At 45.0% G+C, this 19,573-nt stretch overlaps 1 protein-coding gene across 5 annotated transcripts in view; it reads left to right on the top strand.

Annotated features, from left to right (window-relative positions):
- PHTF2 (putative homeodomain transcription factor 2) overlaps positions 1–19,573 on the top strand; it is a 150,872-nt gene that overhangs the window by 48,911 nt on the left and 82,388 nt on the right. For all 5 annotated transcript variants that reach the window (XM_054017586.1, XM_054017583.1, XM_054017592.1 and 2 more), the window contains one exon: positions 18,119–18,175. In XM_054017586.1, the coding sequence (XP_053873561.1) occupies positions 18,119–18,175 (57 nt within the window). The remainder of the gene's footprint in view (positions 1–18,118; positions 18,176–19,573) is intronic.

Here is a 19,573-nt window from a genome sequence, read left to right as displayed (position 1 = left end):
GTTGAAGTGGCAGCATTTTGTATTGAGGAGAAAACAGCGATGTAGGTATCAGAGAGGCCAAAGAGGGATGAAATTACAGTAATCGAGATGGGAGATAGAACATGAATAGGAATTTTAGCTGAAGCGACTGAAAGAAAGGGATGATGTGAGAAACGTTGGAGGAAGAAATAGCAAGATTTAAACATGGTCCAGAAGTGTGAGGCACGGAAGGGGGAGGACTAAAAGATCTCCAAATTATGGGCCTGAATATGGAGGAGGAGGGTGGTGGTCAGAAAATGGGGAAAGTAGGGATGGTTTGTGGGGAAAAGATAGTTTTGGCTGTCTTTTAAGGCATCAAGCTAGTGCAAGTATAAAGGGCAGTTTAGCCACAGTAGCACTGGTAGCGGCAGCACAGCTGAGCCATGCCAAGTACAAACCTGCCTGAAACCGGTGAGAATGTTCTCAGCATGGCTTAGCCGTCCCTCTGCTGATGGAAGCCATGCTACTGCAGCTGTTTATACTTGCGTTACCTCAGTGACAGCTAACGTGAATACATGTACATAAGCAGGGGAATCACATCCCTAGCTTGTAGTGTAGTCACAGCCAAGTCTGGAATACTGATAAAATCCTCACTTTCAATAAATTATTTCTTTTAAGCAAGAGTAAATAATTCCTCTTCAAGAAGGCAGTGGTACTCTGCCAAAGGAAATGTTGAGATTCTCCAGTAATGAACTCTGCTTCCCCACAGAACTTTACAAACCAGGAAGAATATGGACTTAACTGTCAGGTGGCAGCCTAAATCTCTTTGAGGATTTCTAGAACCTCAGAGGCTAATACTGGTCTAAACTCATAAGAATCTATATTTATACTGCTTGGTCTCACATAGAAGCTGACAATCATATGCATGTCCCCAAACATGGAGATAATCCGAATCCACCAAGCTGTTAATTGCCAGAGTAAATTACTGGAAGGGTAGCCAAATAACCTGTGACAGTTGATACATGATCATTTCCTGTGAGAAGATTCTCACCTCAAACAATACCAATAACATCTTCAGTTCATTTTTAAAATGGATTTGTTTCTACAATTAACCATTTACTTTGGCCTAGCCAGGGCCAGCTCCAGGCACCAGCTGAGCAAGCAGGTGCTTGGCGCAGCCAAGGGGAGAGGGCGGCACGTCGGGCTCTTCGGCGGCAATTCGGTGGAGGGTCACTGTCCCTCTCGGATGGAAGGACCTGCTGCCGAAGAAGAAAGCGGTGCGGTGGAGCTGCCGCCGATCGTGATCGCGGCTTTTTTTTTTTTTTTCCCGCTGCTTGGTGCGGCAAAAACCCTGGATCCGGCCCTGGGCCTAGCCATAGGTTATTCTCTGGTATTGGGTTTATTTTGTTCCACAATAACACCTTGTACTTTATTAGATAGTATTGTATTTTCCCTGGTAATAGCTGATCTGGGAGTAGAGATGGTTGCTTCCACCGTATAACAAAGCATATTCATTTCAGGACTTTGGCTGAACCTAATTGAACCAGTCCAGTCTGCAAATAGAGTAATAGCGTTTTATAAACTCAGAAAAATGTTTTGCATTTAAAAGGTAGCCAAATGTTTCCTTTTCTTTTGATTAATCTCTTTCTCTTTGGTTAATCAACACTTAACAAAACAGAAGCAACTATACTTTTCAGCTACTTCAATTTGACTACACCACCATTAGTTGTGAGTACTATATATGGTTGTGTACTGAGAAATATTAACAAGCATATAAATTATGCTAGCTTGTTACTATGTTTATAATTCTAATTCTATGATGATTGCAGAAGCCTGGAAAAAGTTTAATGTACCTGCCTCTTCAGTGCAGAGTCCAAATCATAATTATACAATTCCTCCTAAGAAAGGCTTTATTATGATGATATCCACTAGTTGTTACTTCTGTATTTATATGAACATCTAATTGAGGCAACATCCCACTTGTCAGTAATGATTTGAGACATTCTTTTTGTGCCTAAATTAAATGGTTGAGAATATATTGATTAGTTTATTTTATTTAATTATAAATCTGAATCTACTAATGTCAGCTTGAATTTTCTTATGTACTCTTTCTTATATACCCTTTTTTGGCCAGAAATGATGTACTTAATTATTAATATTGCTGTAAATTAATAGCTCTTGACTGAAACTTGGCCTAAAGGATCTGAAACCAAAAATTGATGCTGCTTTGATTTGTACCTTTCCTTTGTATTGAGTTCGTTTTTTGAGACTTGTAAGTGTGGCATCTTTTGCAAAATGAAAAAAATGGAAAAGCCTTCTCTTCTTTCTTTGATGTGTTGGTCTTCCACATCTTAAGGTTAAATTTATAAGGTTTATTTATACATGTTAGGTATGCACACTTAGTTTTTCCAGAACCCATATAAAAATACTTTGAGTATTCTTCTGACCTCTGAGTGTCCCAGCAAATAGACAGTAAACGAGCTAATGGTTAAAATGTAAATTTCCCTTTCACAATCGAGGGGTTATTTTCAGTTACAGAAATAAATAGTGATTTTGTCTTGTATGTAATGTTTCAATAAAGATCCATTCAGGTTTGATTGCTTTAGTAATACAATCTAAATTATTTTGTTATTTATAGAATATTAAGTTATTCTGAATGCCTTTTCTCTTTAACTTCATTGTTCATGGTCAAAGCTTCAGTAGATCATAATTGATTAAAAAATAAAAAAACCTGTTGGACAGAAAACAAGCCGTCATTGAGTATTACCTAGGAACACTACTATATGTGGAAATAATATAAAATCTGACTCTTCAAGTGATTGCACATGTCTGTTGCATTTCAGGTGTTTTGTGTGCCAAGTGCATCAGAGACAGATTTTTTTTTTTTTTTTTTCCTTCGTGGTAATAGTCGGGGGAAGTGGGGACACATGCACCTTCTGCTGCCTCTTGCTACTGTATGATGGCATAAAGGGACGAGCCGCCCCAGACCCCACTGAATTCTTTCCTACCACCCATGATTGGTAGTCAAAACATGTTGGCTTGCTTTTGCAAGTTTTTTCCCTCACAGGGAATTTATCTTATATTTCTATAAATAGGTGGTATGGTTAGATAGTAGTTGTTTAGATTAGTATAGGTTTCATTTGTTTTTTTTCTTTATTTTCTTGGAACATCTGTTCCCTCTGGTTTTAAGGTAATAACAGCTGGTACTGGGGCATGGCTTGTTCTCTGGGGTTTCAGCATTGTGTTGGCTACAAAAGATGTATGTTGGCAAGTGATCCTCATTCCACCTGCCTAAAGTGCCTTGGTAAGGGTCACATAAGGTTGCCAAATTTGTAAAGACTTTAAGTGCTGAATGAAGAAAAACTGAGAGGCAAGACTGCGCCACATCCTTATGAAGGCTGTCATGCAGTCTCCTTCTGTGCCTTCCTGCTTAAGGAGAACACAGAATGCTTGGTCATTGGTGAAGATTGTCCTCTAGACGTTGCCTCAAATCATTGGCACTGATTTTCTTCCCTGGTGCTGAGGAAGAAACGAGAGGTCGAAATCATCCAAGGAGCCAAGTCTTACTTCTGCTAGATCATCAAGGTCCCCAGTGCCATCCACTAGTAAGCACTCAGGAGGACAGAGGAATGGGTCCTCTTGCAAAAGAGACTCGCTGGTACCAACCCTTTCACATAAGGGGTGTTGACTCCGTCACTAATATCTGGGCCCTCAAGACCATCCCCTGCTACAGTACTGACCACCTGTGCAACAAAATCAGCAACAAGAAAATCTCTCAGTACCAACAATGCCTGAGGCATATGTAGCAGCATGAGACCTACTCTGCCTTTCGGTGCCGGAATCCTTAATGGTACAGGAAACAGCTCACTCACCCTGTACTGATGCACCCTCAGGCCCTTGCTACGGACTTACCTTAGGCTTCTGATCAGCCGTCAGTTCAGCGTGGGGGATAAAGCATTGGAATATCCGGCATTTTCTCAACTAATTTAGTCTAGGGGTCAACCTACCGCGATAATCCCTAGTACCAATATCCCCAGGGCTGCAACCCGGATGTCAGCACCATCATGATGGGCTGAGGGTCCTCCATGGAGTCTGAGGTAGGTTCTTATGCCCCTTCCCCTTGACATAGATGAGGGCATTCCCTTTCTCCTTCATCAAGGGAATTTTGTTACTGATACTCACCAGATGTCCAGAGGCAGTCAGAGAGAAATTTGGAGCACTGATGGTTGGGGTCCTATTCCATACCCATGACCCATGTGGAACCCATGGGGCATGCCCCCAGTTTCTAGATCCTACTTGGTTCCTCAGTCTTTTGGTAGTGACGCCTGGTAGGAGATCTAATTTCGATACCGAGCAAAACCCTCAAGGCCTGCAAGCTTTGACACCTGCACCCACTACAGCACAAGAGGATCAGCCTCCTTTATATTTGTTGTCCTCACAACATGCTCAGACTGTAGCTCCTCAAGATACCTCACTGGTCCAAGATGACGAGAGGGCTTACCATGATCTTTTAAAGAGTTGCTACCTCTCTTGAAATACCTGTTGAGGTGGTCCATAGTCTTGTGGACATTCTGGGTTCAGCAGGGCCTTCGAGAGTGGCTCTCCTTGTCAATGAAACCCCCTATTGGAACCTAACAAATCCTTGCAGCCAATGCTATCCTCTCTGCCTCTAACAGCTAAGATAACCAAGAGAAGGTACCATTTCCCTTCTCAAAGCTATGAATGTTTTTATGCCAATTCCTTGTCAGGTTCCTTTGTAGTCACAGCCGTAAATGAAAGATGGTCTTCTACCCCAAAAGGACAAGGGACTTGACCTTTTTGGTAGAAAGATTTATTTCACAGCTGGCCAACAATTTAATATCTAGCCAGCAAATCTTACTGGCTTGGTGTAGGACTTCTCCCTCTGAGACAATATACTGAAGTTCTCAGACAAGTTGCCAGACGATGCCAGGCAGGAATTTTTAGGCCACCATAGAAGGGGGGAAATTGGAGATTAGGATCTCACTGCTAGTTGCCTTAGATGGGGCAGTTTTGACATCTAGAGCCATGTCATCCGCAATAACTATGCACAGATGTTTGTGCCTTAAACCATCTGGTCTCCCCCAGGATGTCCAGCAGATTATCCAGGATCACCCCTTTTGAAGGTCCTACTTTCTTTTCACAGAAGATGGAAGAGGAGCTCCACACTCTGAAGAGTTTGAGGGCAATGCTGAAATCGTTGGGAATTTATACTCTTTTCTTTTAGGGTAATTAATTAAAAAAAAAAAAAGCAATTGTCCTCCATCTCTGCAGAGATACCCCCTCTTCCCACCTTGGCAGCCTGGCCATTCCAGAAACAGGAGGAAACTACAGCAGACCTCAACCTCCTCAGTTTTCTTCCACAGCGGGTTCTTAGTCTGGAAATCCCATGCAGTCTGTTTGATTGCCTTGTCGAGGACAGGGTACCAGATCACTTTGTTTGAGTTCCTCCCTCCCTTATTTACTTTCCAACAGGTTATCCCACTTCTTATTTGTGTGGTCCTATTTTACCACAGACCAATTGTCTCCATCATCCCCACTCTGGATCCTGGAGACTGGTATGCTGCTCTTAACCTGATGGATACATGTTTTCAAGTGGCTATCCATCAAAGCCACAGGAGATTCCTTAAGTATCTGGTCACCAACGCCCATTATCCGTTTAGTCTTTCCTTTTGGCCTGTCCACTGCCCCCTGAGTATTTACAAAATGCATGGTGGCAACGGCTGCATACCTAAGGAAAACTGGGGGGCAAGAATTTTATTACCTAGATAGCTGACTGGCTGGTTTGAGGTTGATCTGAGTTCCAAATAAAAGTCAGTCTCTCCAAGATCTGATCCCTCTTCAGGGTCTGTTGATAAACAATATTCTCCCCGATTCAGAGAGTAGAATTTATTGGGGAAGTTTTGGATTCTACAATAACATTGGTGTTCCTACATCAAGCCAGATTCCAGGCAATATTAAAAATTACCATAGAGCTCAAAGCCCATCTGCTTTCAACAGTCAGCAATTATCTGACTACTGGGTATGTGTATGTACGTGATTCGGCATGCCAGATTTCATCTCAGAAAGTTTCAGAGCTGGTTAAAATCAGTGTACTCCCTAGCTCGTCACCCATTAGACATGCTGGGTTGAGTGCCCACAAGAGAACTAGCCTTCTTAGACTGGTGGATGGATCTGGGCATTGTATGTATTGGAGTTTCCTTTGCCCCTTCCTTACCCACACTGACTCTGGTTATGGACACTTCATTCAATTTGAATGAATTAATAGCAGTGGGGCTGGATGCTATTCACCTGAGGATACTGAAGGAATTAGTTGAAGATATCTCGGAGCCAATAATATTTGGCAAAATAATATGGCAATAATATTTACAAACTCATGGTTGACAGGAGAGGTCCCAGAAGACTGGAGAAGGCGTAGTGCACTGCCCATCTTTAAAAAGGGGAGGAAGGGGGCTCTGGCAAGCTATAGACCAGTCAGCCTGACTTTGATAGTTGGGAAGTTACTAGAGCAATGTATAAAACATTCAATTTGTGAATACCTGGAAGATGAAGGGGTAATCCCTAGCAGCCAGCATGGATTTACCAAGAACAAATCATGCAAAACCAGCTTGGTTTACTTTGACAGGGTAACTGATTTGGTGGATAGAGGGGGAATGTGGTGGCCATAATGTACCTGGACTTCAGCAAGGCTTTTGACACAGTCCCACACAACGTTCTGATAAGTAAGCTGGAGAAATTCAGGCTTGATAGAACTGCCATTAAGTGGATAAATAATTGGTTAAACAACTGCAAATGAAGAGTAACTATTAATGGAATGATGTCAGATTGGAAGGAGGTCTCAAATGGGGTTCCACAGGGATCTGCTCCGGGTCTGGTGTCATTTAACATCTTTATTAATTACTTGGATGTAGGAATAGAGAGCATAATGATCAAGTTTGCAGATAACACAAAGCTGGGGATGGAATGGCCAATATTTTGGAGGATAGCACTAAAATTCAGAGGGATCTTGATGAATTTCATTTTGGTGTCTAATTCTCCAATTTATCAAAGACAAATATAAGGCTATACTTGGAGAAGAAAAAACAAATGGGCAAATATAGAATGGGGGGAAACTGGGTTGGCAGCAGTACTGCTGAGAAGGATCTGGGATTTGCGGTGGATCACAGCCTCAACATGAGTCAACAATACGATGTGGTTGCAAAAAAAAAAAAAAAGGCAAATGTAATTTTAGGTTGCATTAACAGAGGTATAGCGTGCAAGCCCTGGGTGGTGATAGTACCGCTCTATTCGATGCTGGTTAGGCCTCAGCTGGAGTGCTGTGTCCAATTTTGGTCACCACTGTGTAGAAAGAATATAGAGAACCTGGAAAGGATTCAGAGGTGAGTGATAAAGATGATCAGAGGGATGGAATACAAGCCATATGAGCAAAGCCTGAAGGAACTGGGTATGTTTACTTTGGAAAAGAGGGGATTAAGGCAGGATATGATAGCGGTTTTCAGATACTTGAAAGGCTGCCACAAAAAAGATGGAGAAAAGTTGTTCTCTCTTCCCACAGAGGGTAGGACAGGAGGCAATGGGTTCAAACTACAGTGTAGCAGGTTTAGATTAAATCTCAGGAAAAACGTCCTAACTGTAAGAATAGTAGAACAATGGAACAGACTGCCTTGGGAGGTTGTAGAAGCTTTTTCACTGGAGGAGGTTTTCAAAAGGAGTTTGGATAGCCATTTGTCTTGGATGGTTTGGACACAACAGGTCCTGCATCTTGGAGGAAGGTTGGACTGGATGGCCCTTGTGGTCCCAAGTAACCCTATGATTCTCTAGGTTGGGGAGCTCACCTAGGAAATCTACAGACTCAGCATCTATGGTCTCCTCAAGATTTGGGCTCTCCACAAAAATATGTGAATTGTGAGCTATTCATCTGGCTTTTCTCCTCATATCAAGGGAGAGGGCCTACAAGTCCTCATGGACAACACTGTAACAATTTTATATTTGAACAGGCAGAGAGTGGCCAGATCAGATAGTCATTGTTTAGAAGTGCGTTTTGTTATCACACCAGTCTGGTGAGCCTGTTTGCTGAGGCTCCTTTGATACTACCTTCAGAAGCCAATCTGAACTTCCAAGACCACGGCTGCCTGCTACATCTGATGGCCTGAATGCTCCATGGTTAATGTCTCAGGAGGCAGTGTTCGGGGAATGTGCAAAACATCCTCATGAATACCAGAAAGTCACCTACTAAACATGCTTACCAGTTGAAGTGGAAATAATTATCCTTATGGTCAAAGCAAAAGGATAGAGTCCTGGCCTCTATACCACGTTCTGGACTATTTGTTCCACCGAAAACAACAAGGCCTATCAATTAGATCCATCAAAGTTCATCTGGCAGCTATTTCTGCTTTCCACCTGTGGGGGGGAAGCAACCGTGGGCTGTTTTGGTATTTTCTAATCCTGTGTCAATCAGATCTGGACAGGATCTGGTCAGTTTAAATCCCCATGTCATAGCACCATGGAGTTCGAGGGAGGAATGGGATCTAACTCAGGTGATGGTTCCACCCTTTGAACGAAGGGCTACTTGCTCCTTACTGCATCTCTCTATGAAAGTAGTATTTTTGGTAGCTGTTACCTCTTGAGAAGAATGACAGAATTACAAGCTTTGGTAGCGGACTCTCCTTAATGCAGTTTTTTTAATAAGGAAAAGGTATACATATGTCTGCATCCAAAATTCCTGACTAAAGTATCATAGAATCATAGAAGATGAGGGCTGGAAGAAACATCAGGAGATCATCTAGTCCAACCCCCTGCTCAAAGCAGGACCAGCCCCAACTAAATCATCTCAGCCAGGGCTTTGTCAAGTCAGGCTGTAAAACCCCCGAAGAATGGAGATTCCACCGTCTCCCTAGGTAACCCATTCCAGTGCTTCACCACCCTCCTAGTGAAATAGTGTTTCCTAATATCCACCCTAGACCTCCTCCACTGAAACTTGAGACCATTGCTTCTTGTTTTGTGATCTGCCACCACTGAGAACAGCCTAGCTCCACCCTCTTTGGAACCCCCTTTCAGGTAGTTGAAGGCTGCTATCAAATCGCCCCTCATTCTTCTCTTCTGCAGACTAAAAAGCCCAGTTCCCTCAGCCTCTCCTTAGAAGTCATGTGCCCCAGCCCCCTAATCATTTTTGTTGCCCTCCACGGGACTGTCTCTAATTTGTCCACATCATTTCTGTAGTGGGGACCCAAAACTGGACGCAATCCTCAGGTGTGGCCTCACCAATGCCGAATAGAGGGGACTAATCAGTTCCCTCAATCTGCTGGCAATGCTCCTACTAATGTAGCCCAATATGCTTTTAGCGTTCTTGGCAACAAGGGCACACTGACTCGTATCCAGTTTCTCGTCCACTGTAATTCCCAGGTCCTTTTCTGCAGAACTGCCGCTTAGTTGGTCCCCAGCCTGTAGCAGTGCATGGGATTCTTCCATCCCAAGTGCAGAACTCTGCACTTGTCCTTGTTGAACCTCATCAGATTTCTTTTGGCCCAATCCTCCAATTTGTCTAGGACACTCTGGACCCCATCCCTACCCTCCAGCTTATCTACCTCTCTCCCCAGCTTAGTGTCATCCCCAAACTTGCTGAGGGTATAATCCATCTCATCATCCAGATAATTAATGAAGATGTTGAACAAAACTGACCTCTGGGACATTCTGCTTGATACTGGCTGCCAACTAGACATTGAGCTGTTTATCACTACCTGATGATGAGCCAGATGATCTAGCCAGCTTTCTATCCACCGTATTCTGCTGCTCTCTTCTTCCTTTTATCAGGATCCTGAACTCGACCATGTCATGGTCACTGCTGCCCAGGTTGCCACCCACTTCTACTTCCCCTACCAGTTCTTCCCTCCAGCACATGCACCAGGAAGTTGTCCCCAACACTCTCCAAAAACTTCCTGGATTGTCTGTACACTGCTCCCAGGAGATGTCAGGGTGATTGAAGTCCCCCTGGAGAACCGGGGCCTGTGATCTGGAAACTTCTGTTAGTTGTCCAAAGAAAGCCTTGTCTACCTCATTCTCCTGGTCTGGTGGTCTGTAGCCGATGCCCACCAAGACATCACCCGTGTTGCTCTCACCTCTAAACTTAAACCAGAGAGACTCAACAGGCTTTTCTCCAGTTTCATACTGGAACTCTGAGCAATCTGTGACAGGCAAAGCCCGCCCACTGCTAAAGGATCCCCCCCCAGCCTAAGGGGGGATCCATAGGACCTGGAGACCAAAAAATTACGGGGGACAACTAATAAAAGAACAGGGACAGGAGTGAGATCAAAGGGTCAAACGAAGCAAACCAGATGGGGACACCGAGCAGAGAACCCCGGACAGCGCCCACTGCTCCTCGAAGGCGTCAAGGGAGCCAGTGGATACTGCCCAGAGAAACTCTGCCCGGATACGTGAACGAACGGAGGACCTGAAATAGGCCCCACAGTCACAGGAGGCTCCATGGGCCAACCTCCTCACTCTGGTTTTATAGATGGCCAGTTTCGCTAGGGCCAGGAGGAGGTGGACCAGGAGGTCCTGTAACTTTGTGGGGCGATGGATAGGGAGTGCATAAATAAAAAGGTGAGGGAAAAAAGTGCAACCAAAATCTTAACAAAATATCCATGAGGAGCCGGAATAGGGGCTGCAGCCTGGCTTACTCCAGGTAAACATGCGCCAGGGTCCCCCTCACGCCGCAGAAGGGGCAGGTGTCTGGGATAGGGGTAAACCGCGCCAAGTACACGCCCGTGCTCACAGCTCCGTGAAGGAGCCGCCAACTGATGTCCCCGGTGGGCTTTGGGATCAGAGTAGAATAAAGGTTGGCCTACCGGGGCTCCTCACCCTCCAGAGGTGGCAGAAGGTCCCACCACTTCGTATCGGGGCGGGACGCGAGGATGAGGACATGAAGAACATGGAGCACGAGCGTGTATAGATGTTTCCTTGGCACGGTCTGGAACAGAACCGGCTGCAGATCATGCAGCCGGCTCATGGCGAAGGGACGGGGAGGGGGCCGGTTGGGTCCACGAGCAGGGGCCCGATGAAAGTCTGGAGGGCTCGGAGCGGAGGGTGGGTGGGGCGTGCCCTCTCGCAGGACCCGGTCGAGAGAGTCCCGAGCAGCGGGCAGCAAAGCAGCCCTCACCTCCTGAAGAACGTGCCGGGGAGTACGAGGTCTGGAGAGCCCCATGCACTGAGCGAGTGTCAGGGGATCCAGCCAGTCTCCCTGGTCGTAGTCCAGGAGGTCTCCGACTTTGGTGACTTCTGCCAGGACCAACCTCTGGCGCACCACGGGGGGGACTCTGCCACCTGCACACGGAGCTGGGAATTGTGTAGCAGGGGCTTCGCACGGAGATCTGCCCCCATGGAGGCCGCCACGGACCTGGTCACTGAGAACAGTGTCCAGGTCCGGAGGAGGTCCTGGTAGAAGACCGGCAGCCTGGAGAGGTCTCGCGGAAGACCTCTCGGATGAAGACAAAGGAGCTGCCGGTCATAGTGGAGCCCTTGGAAGCGGCGCAGGATGGCGTGCGCCAATACGCTCCACGCCGGACTACCTGCACCATAAAGGAGCCTCTGCAGGGCCTGGAGGCGGAAGACGTGGACCAGAGCGTGTAGACACTTCAGGCCCTGCCCTCCCTCCTCCAGGGGTAGATGGAGAATCCCCGCAGAGACCCAGTGCAGTCCTGACCAAAAGAAACCCAGAATCGACGTCCGGAGGTTGGCCAGGAAACCCGGGGCCGGGACCAGGGTGTTGAGCCGGTACCAGAGCATGGACAGGACTAGTTGATTGAGCACCAGTGCTCTCCCTCGAAGGGAGAGACACCGGAGCAGTCCTGTCCATTTCCGGAGCTGCTCAGACACCCTGCTACGGCGGCCCAGCAGGAGGCTACAGGAGAGTGATAGGCAGATATATTAGCCCCAGATTAAGTAGGTCTCTTTTCCCTGGGTAAGGTAACAGGGAAGATTCCAGAACAACCAGGAACTTTCTGGAAATAATTAAGGCAGACAGGCTGATTAGAACACCTGCAGCCAATTAAGAAGCTGCTAGAATCAATTAAGGCAGGCTAATCAGGGCACCTGGGTTTAAAAAGGAGCTCACTTCAGCTCATGGGTTGGGTGTAAGGAGCTGGGGGTGAGAGGACGTGCTGCTGGAGGACTGAGGAGTATAAGCATTAACAGACACCAAGAAGAAAGTCCTGTGGTGAGGATAAAGAAGGTGTTGGGAGGAGGCCATGGGGAAGTAGCCCAGGGAATTGTAGCTGTTGTGCAGCTGTTCCAGGAGGTACTCTAGACAGCTGCAGTCCACAGGGCCCTGGGCTGGAACCCGGAGCAGAGGGCGGGACCGGGTTCCCCCCAAACCTCCCAATTGACCTGGACTGTGGGTTCTACCAGAGGGGAAGGTCTCTGGTCTGTTCCCCAACCCACATGGTGAATCTCTGAGGCAAGAAAATCCGCCAATAAGCGCAGGACCACCAAGATAGAGAAGGAACTTTGTCACAAATCATACTGCTCTCTTCCATACAGTGCAGCTCCTCCATCTTTTCTCCCTTGCCTGTCCTTTCTGAACAATTTATACCCAATCATGTGAGTTAACCCACCAACTCTGTTATTCCAGTCACATCATAGTTCCTTGAGTGTGCCAGGACTTCCAGTTTTTTCTGCTTGTTTCCCAGGCTTCTTGCGTTCGTTTACAGGTACCTAAGATAACTAGCCGATTGCCTTACTTTCTCAGTATGGATCAGTAGGCTTCCCCTGTTGCACCCTCCTCCTTGTGTTTCCTCCTGGTATCCCACTTCCTCACTTACCTCTGGTCTTAGGTCACCATCCCCTGGCGAACCTAGTTTAAAGCCCTCCTCACTAGGTTAGCAAGCCAGCCTGCGAAGATGCTCTTCCCTCTCTTAGGTGGATCCCATCCCTTCCTAGCAATCCTTCTTCCTGGAATAACATCCCATGGTCGAAGAATCCAAAGCCCTCTTTCCATCACCTACGCAACCACCCATTTACCTTCGCAATTCGATGGTCCCTACCTGGGCCTTTTCCTTCAACAGGGAGGATAGACAAGAACACAACTTGCACCTCAAACTCCTTTATCCTTCTTCCCAGAGCCACGTAGTCTGCAGTGACCCACTCAAGGTCATTCTTGGCAACGTAATGGGTGCCCATGTAAAGAAGTAGGAAGGGGTAGTGATTCAAGGACTTGATCAGTCTCGGCAGACACTCCATCACATCCTGAATTCTAGCTCCAGGCGAGCAGCACACTTCTCGAGTCTCTTGGTCTGGACAGCAGATGGATGACTGTTCACTGGGGGAAGGAGACCAAAGCCCTGAGGTAAGTGGGGGAAATGGAATACCGGGAGGAAGCACGAGCAGGAGAGGGCAAGAGGGGAGGACTCCTGTCTCGTACTGAGAAATCAGGACAATCAGTGAGTTATCTTAAGTGCCTATACACAAATGCAAGAAGCCTGGGAAACAAGCAGGGAGAACTGGAAGTCCTGGCACAGTCAGGGAACTATGATGTGATTGAAATAACAGAGACTTGGTGGGATAACTCACATGACTGGAGTACTGTCATGGATGGATATAAACTGTTCAGGAAGGACAGGCAGGGCAGAAAAGGTGGGGGAGTTGCATTGTATGTAAGAGGGGAGTATGACTGCTCAGAGCTCCGGTATGAAACTGCAGAAAAACCTCAGTCTCTGGATAAAGTTGAGAAGTGTGAGCAACAAGGGTGATGTCGTGGTGGGAGTCTGCTATAGACCACCAGACCAGGGGGATGAGGTGGACAAGGCTTTTTTCAGGCAACTAACAGAAGTTACTAGATCACAGGCCCTGGTTCTCATGGGAGACTTTAATCACCCTGATATCTGCTGGGAGAGCAATACAGCAGTGCACAGACAATCCAGGAAGTTTTTGGAAAGTGTAGGGGACAATTTCCTGGTGCAAGTGCTGGAGGAACCAACTAGGGGCAGAGCTCTTCTAGACCTGCTGCTCACAAACCGGAAGAATTAGTAGGGGAAGCAAAAGTGGATGGGAATCTGGGTGGCAGTGACCATGAGATGGTCGAGTTCAGGATCCTGACACAAGGAAGAAAGGAGAGCAGCAGAATACGGACCCTGGACTTCAGAAAGCAGACTTTGACTCCCTCAGGGAACAGATGGGCAGGATTCCCTGGGAGAATAACATGAGGGGGAAAGGAGTCCAGGAAAGCTGGCTATATTTTAAAGAATCCTTATTGAGGTTGCAGGAAAAAAACATCCCCGATGTGTAGAAAGAATAGTAAATATGGCAGGCGACCAGCTTGGCTTAACAGTGAAATCCTTGCTGATCTTAAATGCAAAAAAGAAGCTTACAAGAAGTGGAAGATTGGACAAATGACCAGGGAGGAGTATAAAAATATTGCTCAGGCATGCAGGAGTGAAATCGGGAAGGCCAAATCACACTTGGAGTTGCAGCTAGCAAGAGATGTTAAGAGTAACAAGAAGGGTTTCTTCAGGTATGTTAGCAACAGGAAGAAAGTCAAGGAAAGTGTGGGCCCCTTACTGAATGAGGGAGGCAACCTAGTAATAGAGGATGTGGAAAAAGCTAATGTACTCAATGCTTTTTTTCCCTCTGTCTTCACAAACAAGGTCAGCTCCCAGACTGCTGTACTGGGCAGCACAGCATGGGGAGGAGGTGACCAGCCCTCTGTGGAGAAAGAAGTGGTTCGGGACTATTTAGAAAAACTGGACGAGCACAAGTCCCTGGGGCCAGATGCGTTGCATCCGAGGGTGCTAAAGGAGTTGGCGGATGTTATTGCAGAGCCATTGGCCATTATCTTTGAAAACTCATGGCAATTGGGGGAGGTCCCGGATGACTGGAAAAAAACTAATGTAGTGCCCATTTTTAAAAAAGGGAAGGAGGAGGATCCAGGGAACTACAGGCCAGTCAGCCTCATCTCAGTCCCCGGAAAAATCATGGAGCAGGTCCTCAAGGAATCAATTCTGAAGCACTTAGAGGAGAGGAAAGTGACCAGGAACAGTCAGCATGGATTCATCAAGGGCAAGTCATGTCTGACTAACCTAATTGCCTTCTATGAGGAGATAACTGGGTCTGTGGATGAGGGGAAAGCAGTGGATGTGTTGTTCCTTGACTTTAGCAAAGCTTTTGATACAGTCTCCCACAATATTCTTGCCAGCAAGTTAAAGTAGTATGGGCTGGATGAATGGACTATAAGGTGGATAGAAAGCTGGCTAGATCGTCTGGCACAACGGGTAGTGATCAACCGCTCCATGTCTAGTTGGCAGCCGGTTTCAAGTGGAGTGCCCCAAGGGTTGGTCCTGGGGCTGGTTTTGTTCAATATCTTCATTAATGATCTGGAGGATGGCGTGGACTGCACTTTCAGCAAGTTTGCAGATGACACTAAACTGGGAGGAGTAGTAGATACGCTGAAGGGTAGGGATAGGATACAGAGGGACCTAGACAAATTAGAGGATTGGGCCAAAAAAAACCTGATGAGGTTCAACAAGGACAAGTGCAGAGTCCTGCACTTAGGACGGAAGAATCCCATTCACTGTTACAGACTAGGGACTGAATGGCTAGGAAGCAGTTCTGTAGAAAAAGACCTAGGGGTTACAATGGATGAGAAGCTGGATATGAGTCAACAGTGTGCCCTTGTTGCCAAGAAGGCTAGCGGCATTTTGGGCTATATAAGTAGGGGCATTGCCAGCAGATCGAGGGACGTGATCATTCCCCTCTATTCGACATTGGTGAGGCCTCATCTGGAGTACTGTGTCCAGTTTTGGGCCCCACACTACAAGAAGGATGTGGAAAAATTGGAAAGAGTCCAGCAGAGGGCAACAAAAATGATTAGGGGGCTGGAGCACATGATTTATGAGGAGAGGCTGAGGGAACTGGGATTATTTAGTCTTCAGAAGAGAAGAATTAGGGAGGATTTGATAGCTGCTTTCAACTACCTGAAAGAGGGTTCCAAAGAGGATGGATCTAGACTGTTTGCAGTGATACCTGATGACAGAACAAGGAGTAATGGTCTCAAGTTGCAGTGTGGGAGGTTTAGGTTGGATATTAGAAAAAACTTTTTCACTAGGAGGGTGGTGAAGCACTGGAATGGGTTACCTAGGGAGGTGGTGGAATCTCGTTCCTTAGAGGTTTTTAAGGTCAGGCTTGACAAAGCCCTGGCTGGGATGATTTAGTTGGGAATTGGGTTGGACTAGATGACCTCCTGATGTCCCTCCCAACCCTGATATTCTCTGATGACTCCGTACCCCTTAGGAGGGAGTCCCCAACAATCACTACCACCCATCTCCTCCCCTTGGCAGTGCTGGTCATGGAACCCCCATCCTTAGGACAATGCATCGCATACCCTCTGGTCAATTGGGGTCTCCTTCTGATCCCTTCCCTCAGATGACTCTTCCAAACCATTCTTCACCGTAGTACCTGTGCCGAGAGCCTGAAAACAGTTTCTTACCTCTATCTGCATTGAGGATACATTGGTTCTCCTCTTTCTTCTTCTGGAGGTCACATGCCACCAATTTTCTTCCCCGTTTTGCACTGCCCTCTCTGATTGTTCAGTATCTGCAGTACCAAACACTGACTTCTATCCAGAAAGTCTTCATTTTCTCTGATGCAATGCAGGGTTCATGGTTGGGTGTTTAGTCCTTTAACCTTAGAATCATAGATATTGTCCTGTAGCTTTTGTTTGTCGCAGGTATTTATACCAGACATTTGTAAAGCTGCAACTTGTACTCTTGGGAGAATTCTGCACCCCTACGCAATGCAGAATTTTGCAGAAATGAATGTGCATGCAGAATTTCCTTTCTTCCCCAGAAATGGGCTGCAGTTCTTCTGGCCATCACTAGGGGCCACCAGACCTGCCAAACCCAACTCACACATAGAGGACACTGCTGGGGAGAGAAGGAGGGAGCTGCCATTCCCTGCACTCTCTGAAGGAAGGAGAGGGTAGCGCACAGGAAACTCGGTGCAAGTCTGGGACCCAGGATCAGGCTGTTTCTCCCTCTGGATATCCCTGGGCTCCGAGGGGTAGGAGGACAGGAATCTGGGCAAAGGGAGCCCTATGGCTGGGCTCTGGGGGGGAAGGGATTGTGGATGTATGGCCCCCCGGCTGGGGGGAGGGAAGAGGGCAGAGAAATAGGAACTGGGTTGTCATAGGGGTTTCTTTAACTCTCTACTGCTGTGGGAATTTTTGTGTGTCTGTATAGTTAGACATATTTGCTGACAGGTATTTTGAAATAAATTCCTAAATAATTGAAACTGGTGTGATTATGTAGTTTTATTTTGAGTAATAAAATTTGCAGAATTTTAAAGTATTGTGCGTAGAATTTTTAATTTTTGGCACAGAATTCCCCCGGGAATAAACTTGGTCATTGGTACATAACTTTTTACAACTCATTATGCTATATCTTAATATTCCAGAGACGATGCTAAATTTGGATGAGTAATCCTTCCTTCATTGTTCAGGTAGTCTCCAAAATCAGCTCTGGCTTGAATTGCTTGTGAGTCACCTGAAGTGGAATGGACATGTGCAATCTCTTGAAGGAAAAAATGGTTACTCACCTGGTCTGTATCTGTGATTCTTTTGAGATGTTGCACACTCCCATTGCATGACCCACTCTCCTTTCCCTTTATATTGGAGTCTGTCAAGAAGGAAGTAGGAGGGTGTGGGGGCGGGTTTGCCCTCTATGGGATTGTGCAACAGCATAAGGCAGCAGAGCATGCATGCACCTATCCCTTACCCCAATTGGGTATTGCTAAAGAAAAAATCTCTGACTGTGATAAAGAGAAAAGGAATTTGGTAAGGGAGGATTATAAAACTAGGAAAATAAATGAAACTGTCTTCTTGCATAATTCTTGTTAAGAATTTCAAATTTCAGCTGTTGATGCCATGTGTATTCTTTATAATACCCTCAATTTTTATAATATCATAATAATAGGAAATGAGAAATGGGAGGAAGTAGGGAAAATGTAGGTTTCTCTGTAAATAAGTATCTCCAAGGAAACTATGGTCTATTGTTTGTGTTCATGCTGTACCTTACCTCTGTGAAGACCGATTTGTCTTTTTGTTGCCTAATGTTTCATTAAATGTAATTTCATTTAGATCTTTTTGTTCTCTTTTTAGATCGGGGCATATGATCAACAAATATGGGAAAAATCTGTTGAACAAAGAGAAATCAAGGTAATATTTTTTTTCTGTTCATAGTGTAGGGTATGGCTAACTTAATCTTAAATTTCAAATTATGTAAGTATGGTGATTTACACTCCTAAAACTCTTATTACAATGAAAAAGTAATGTTCATAATGTTCTGAATTCCAGTGTATAACAATAAGTAGTTTGTATGTTGTTTATCATATATTTCCTAATTACTGAAAAAACGCTAGCAATCTGTAGTTCATGGCAAGAAGTTCAATTTTCTTTGTATGAATTCTAATGTCAGTTGTTTGAGCTGTTTTTTACTTTCAGTTAGTTACTCTATACCACCTTATATCCTCCTTTTTGATGCTGTCATTGTTTTGTACAGTTTATTGGACTGGTAAGTACTTCAGAATGGTTTTGTGTTACTATGCATAAGCTGTTATGCTTACCTTTTTTCTGCATTTTGGGGTGACTAACAGAATGTCATCAGTATTTGACACTGCCAACTTGTTATGCAAAAATAACAATTGATAGGAATCTTTTGTTGTAATAGATTATGATTTTCTGGAATTCATGGATAATAAATTATATTACACAATTATAGAAATGAAGTAGTTCTCCTAACAAATGAATTTATTATACCAACTTTTTTTCCCTCAAGTTCCGCATATGGTAAATGTGCTGCTATTTCCTGGGCTGAAAGCCGTTGCTGATTTTAGCAGAAATAATTCTGATAATATATAAATTGCTTAAGATTTCACTGGGTTTTAGTGATTGGATAGTAAAATGAATAGGGGATTTTGATGCGCTTTGGGCATGTTTTATTAAGTGGAAATTCAGCTGCATTAACACATCCGAGACTGACCTGGACTGTGTAATTATGTGACCCTGACTTCACTAGAGAACTTTTTTTTTTTTTTTCATTCTACGAAATAATTGCTTTCTACTGAAATGTTCCTATCTTTATATCTGTTAAATGAGAAGAATGCTTGAAAATTTAAATATATTTTAGAGGTCACATCACTGTACACTAATCGGATAGCAATGCTTCAGTTAAATTGTTGCATCATATATATGTTTTAAATTATGAACTAAATGGTTTAGCCATTGAGAGTAAGTATGTAATACTTTACAGCAGTGGCTCTCAACCTTTCCAGACTACTGTACCCCATTCAGGAGTCTGTCTGGAGTACCCCCAAGTTTCACCACACTTAAAAATTACTTGCTTTCAAAATCAGACATAAAAATACAAAAGTGTCACAGCACACTATTACTGAAAAATTGCTTGCTTACTTATTTTTATCAAATAATTATAAAATAAATCAATTGGAATATAAATATTTTACTTTACATTTCAGGGTATAGTATATAGAGCAGTATAAACAAATCATTCTGTATGAAATTTTAGTTTGTATTGACTTCGCTAGTTCTTTTTAAATA

The sequence above is a fragment of the Malaclemys terrapin genome, chromosome 1 (assembly GCF_027887155.1).
Source record: "Malaclemys terrapin pileata isolate rMalTer1 chromosome 1, rMalTer1.hap1, whole genome shotgun sequence".
Classification (NCBI taxonomy): Eukaryota; Metazoa; Chordata; order Testudines; family Emydidae; genus Malaclemys; species Malaclemys terrapin.
This window is presented reverse-complemented; position numbering and strand designations above follow the sequence as displayed.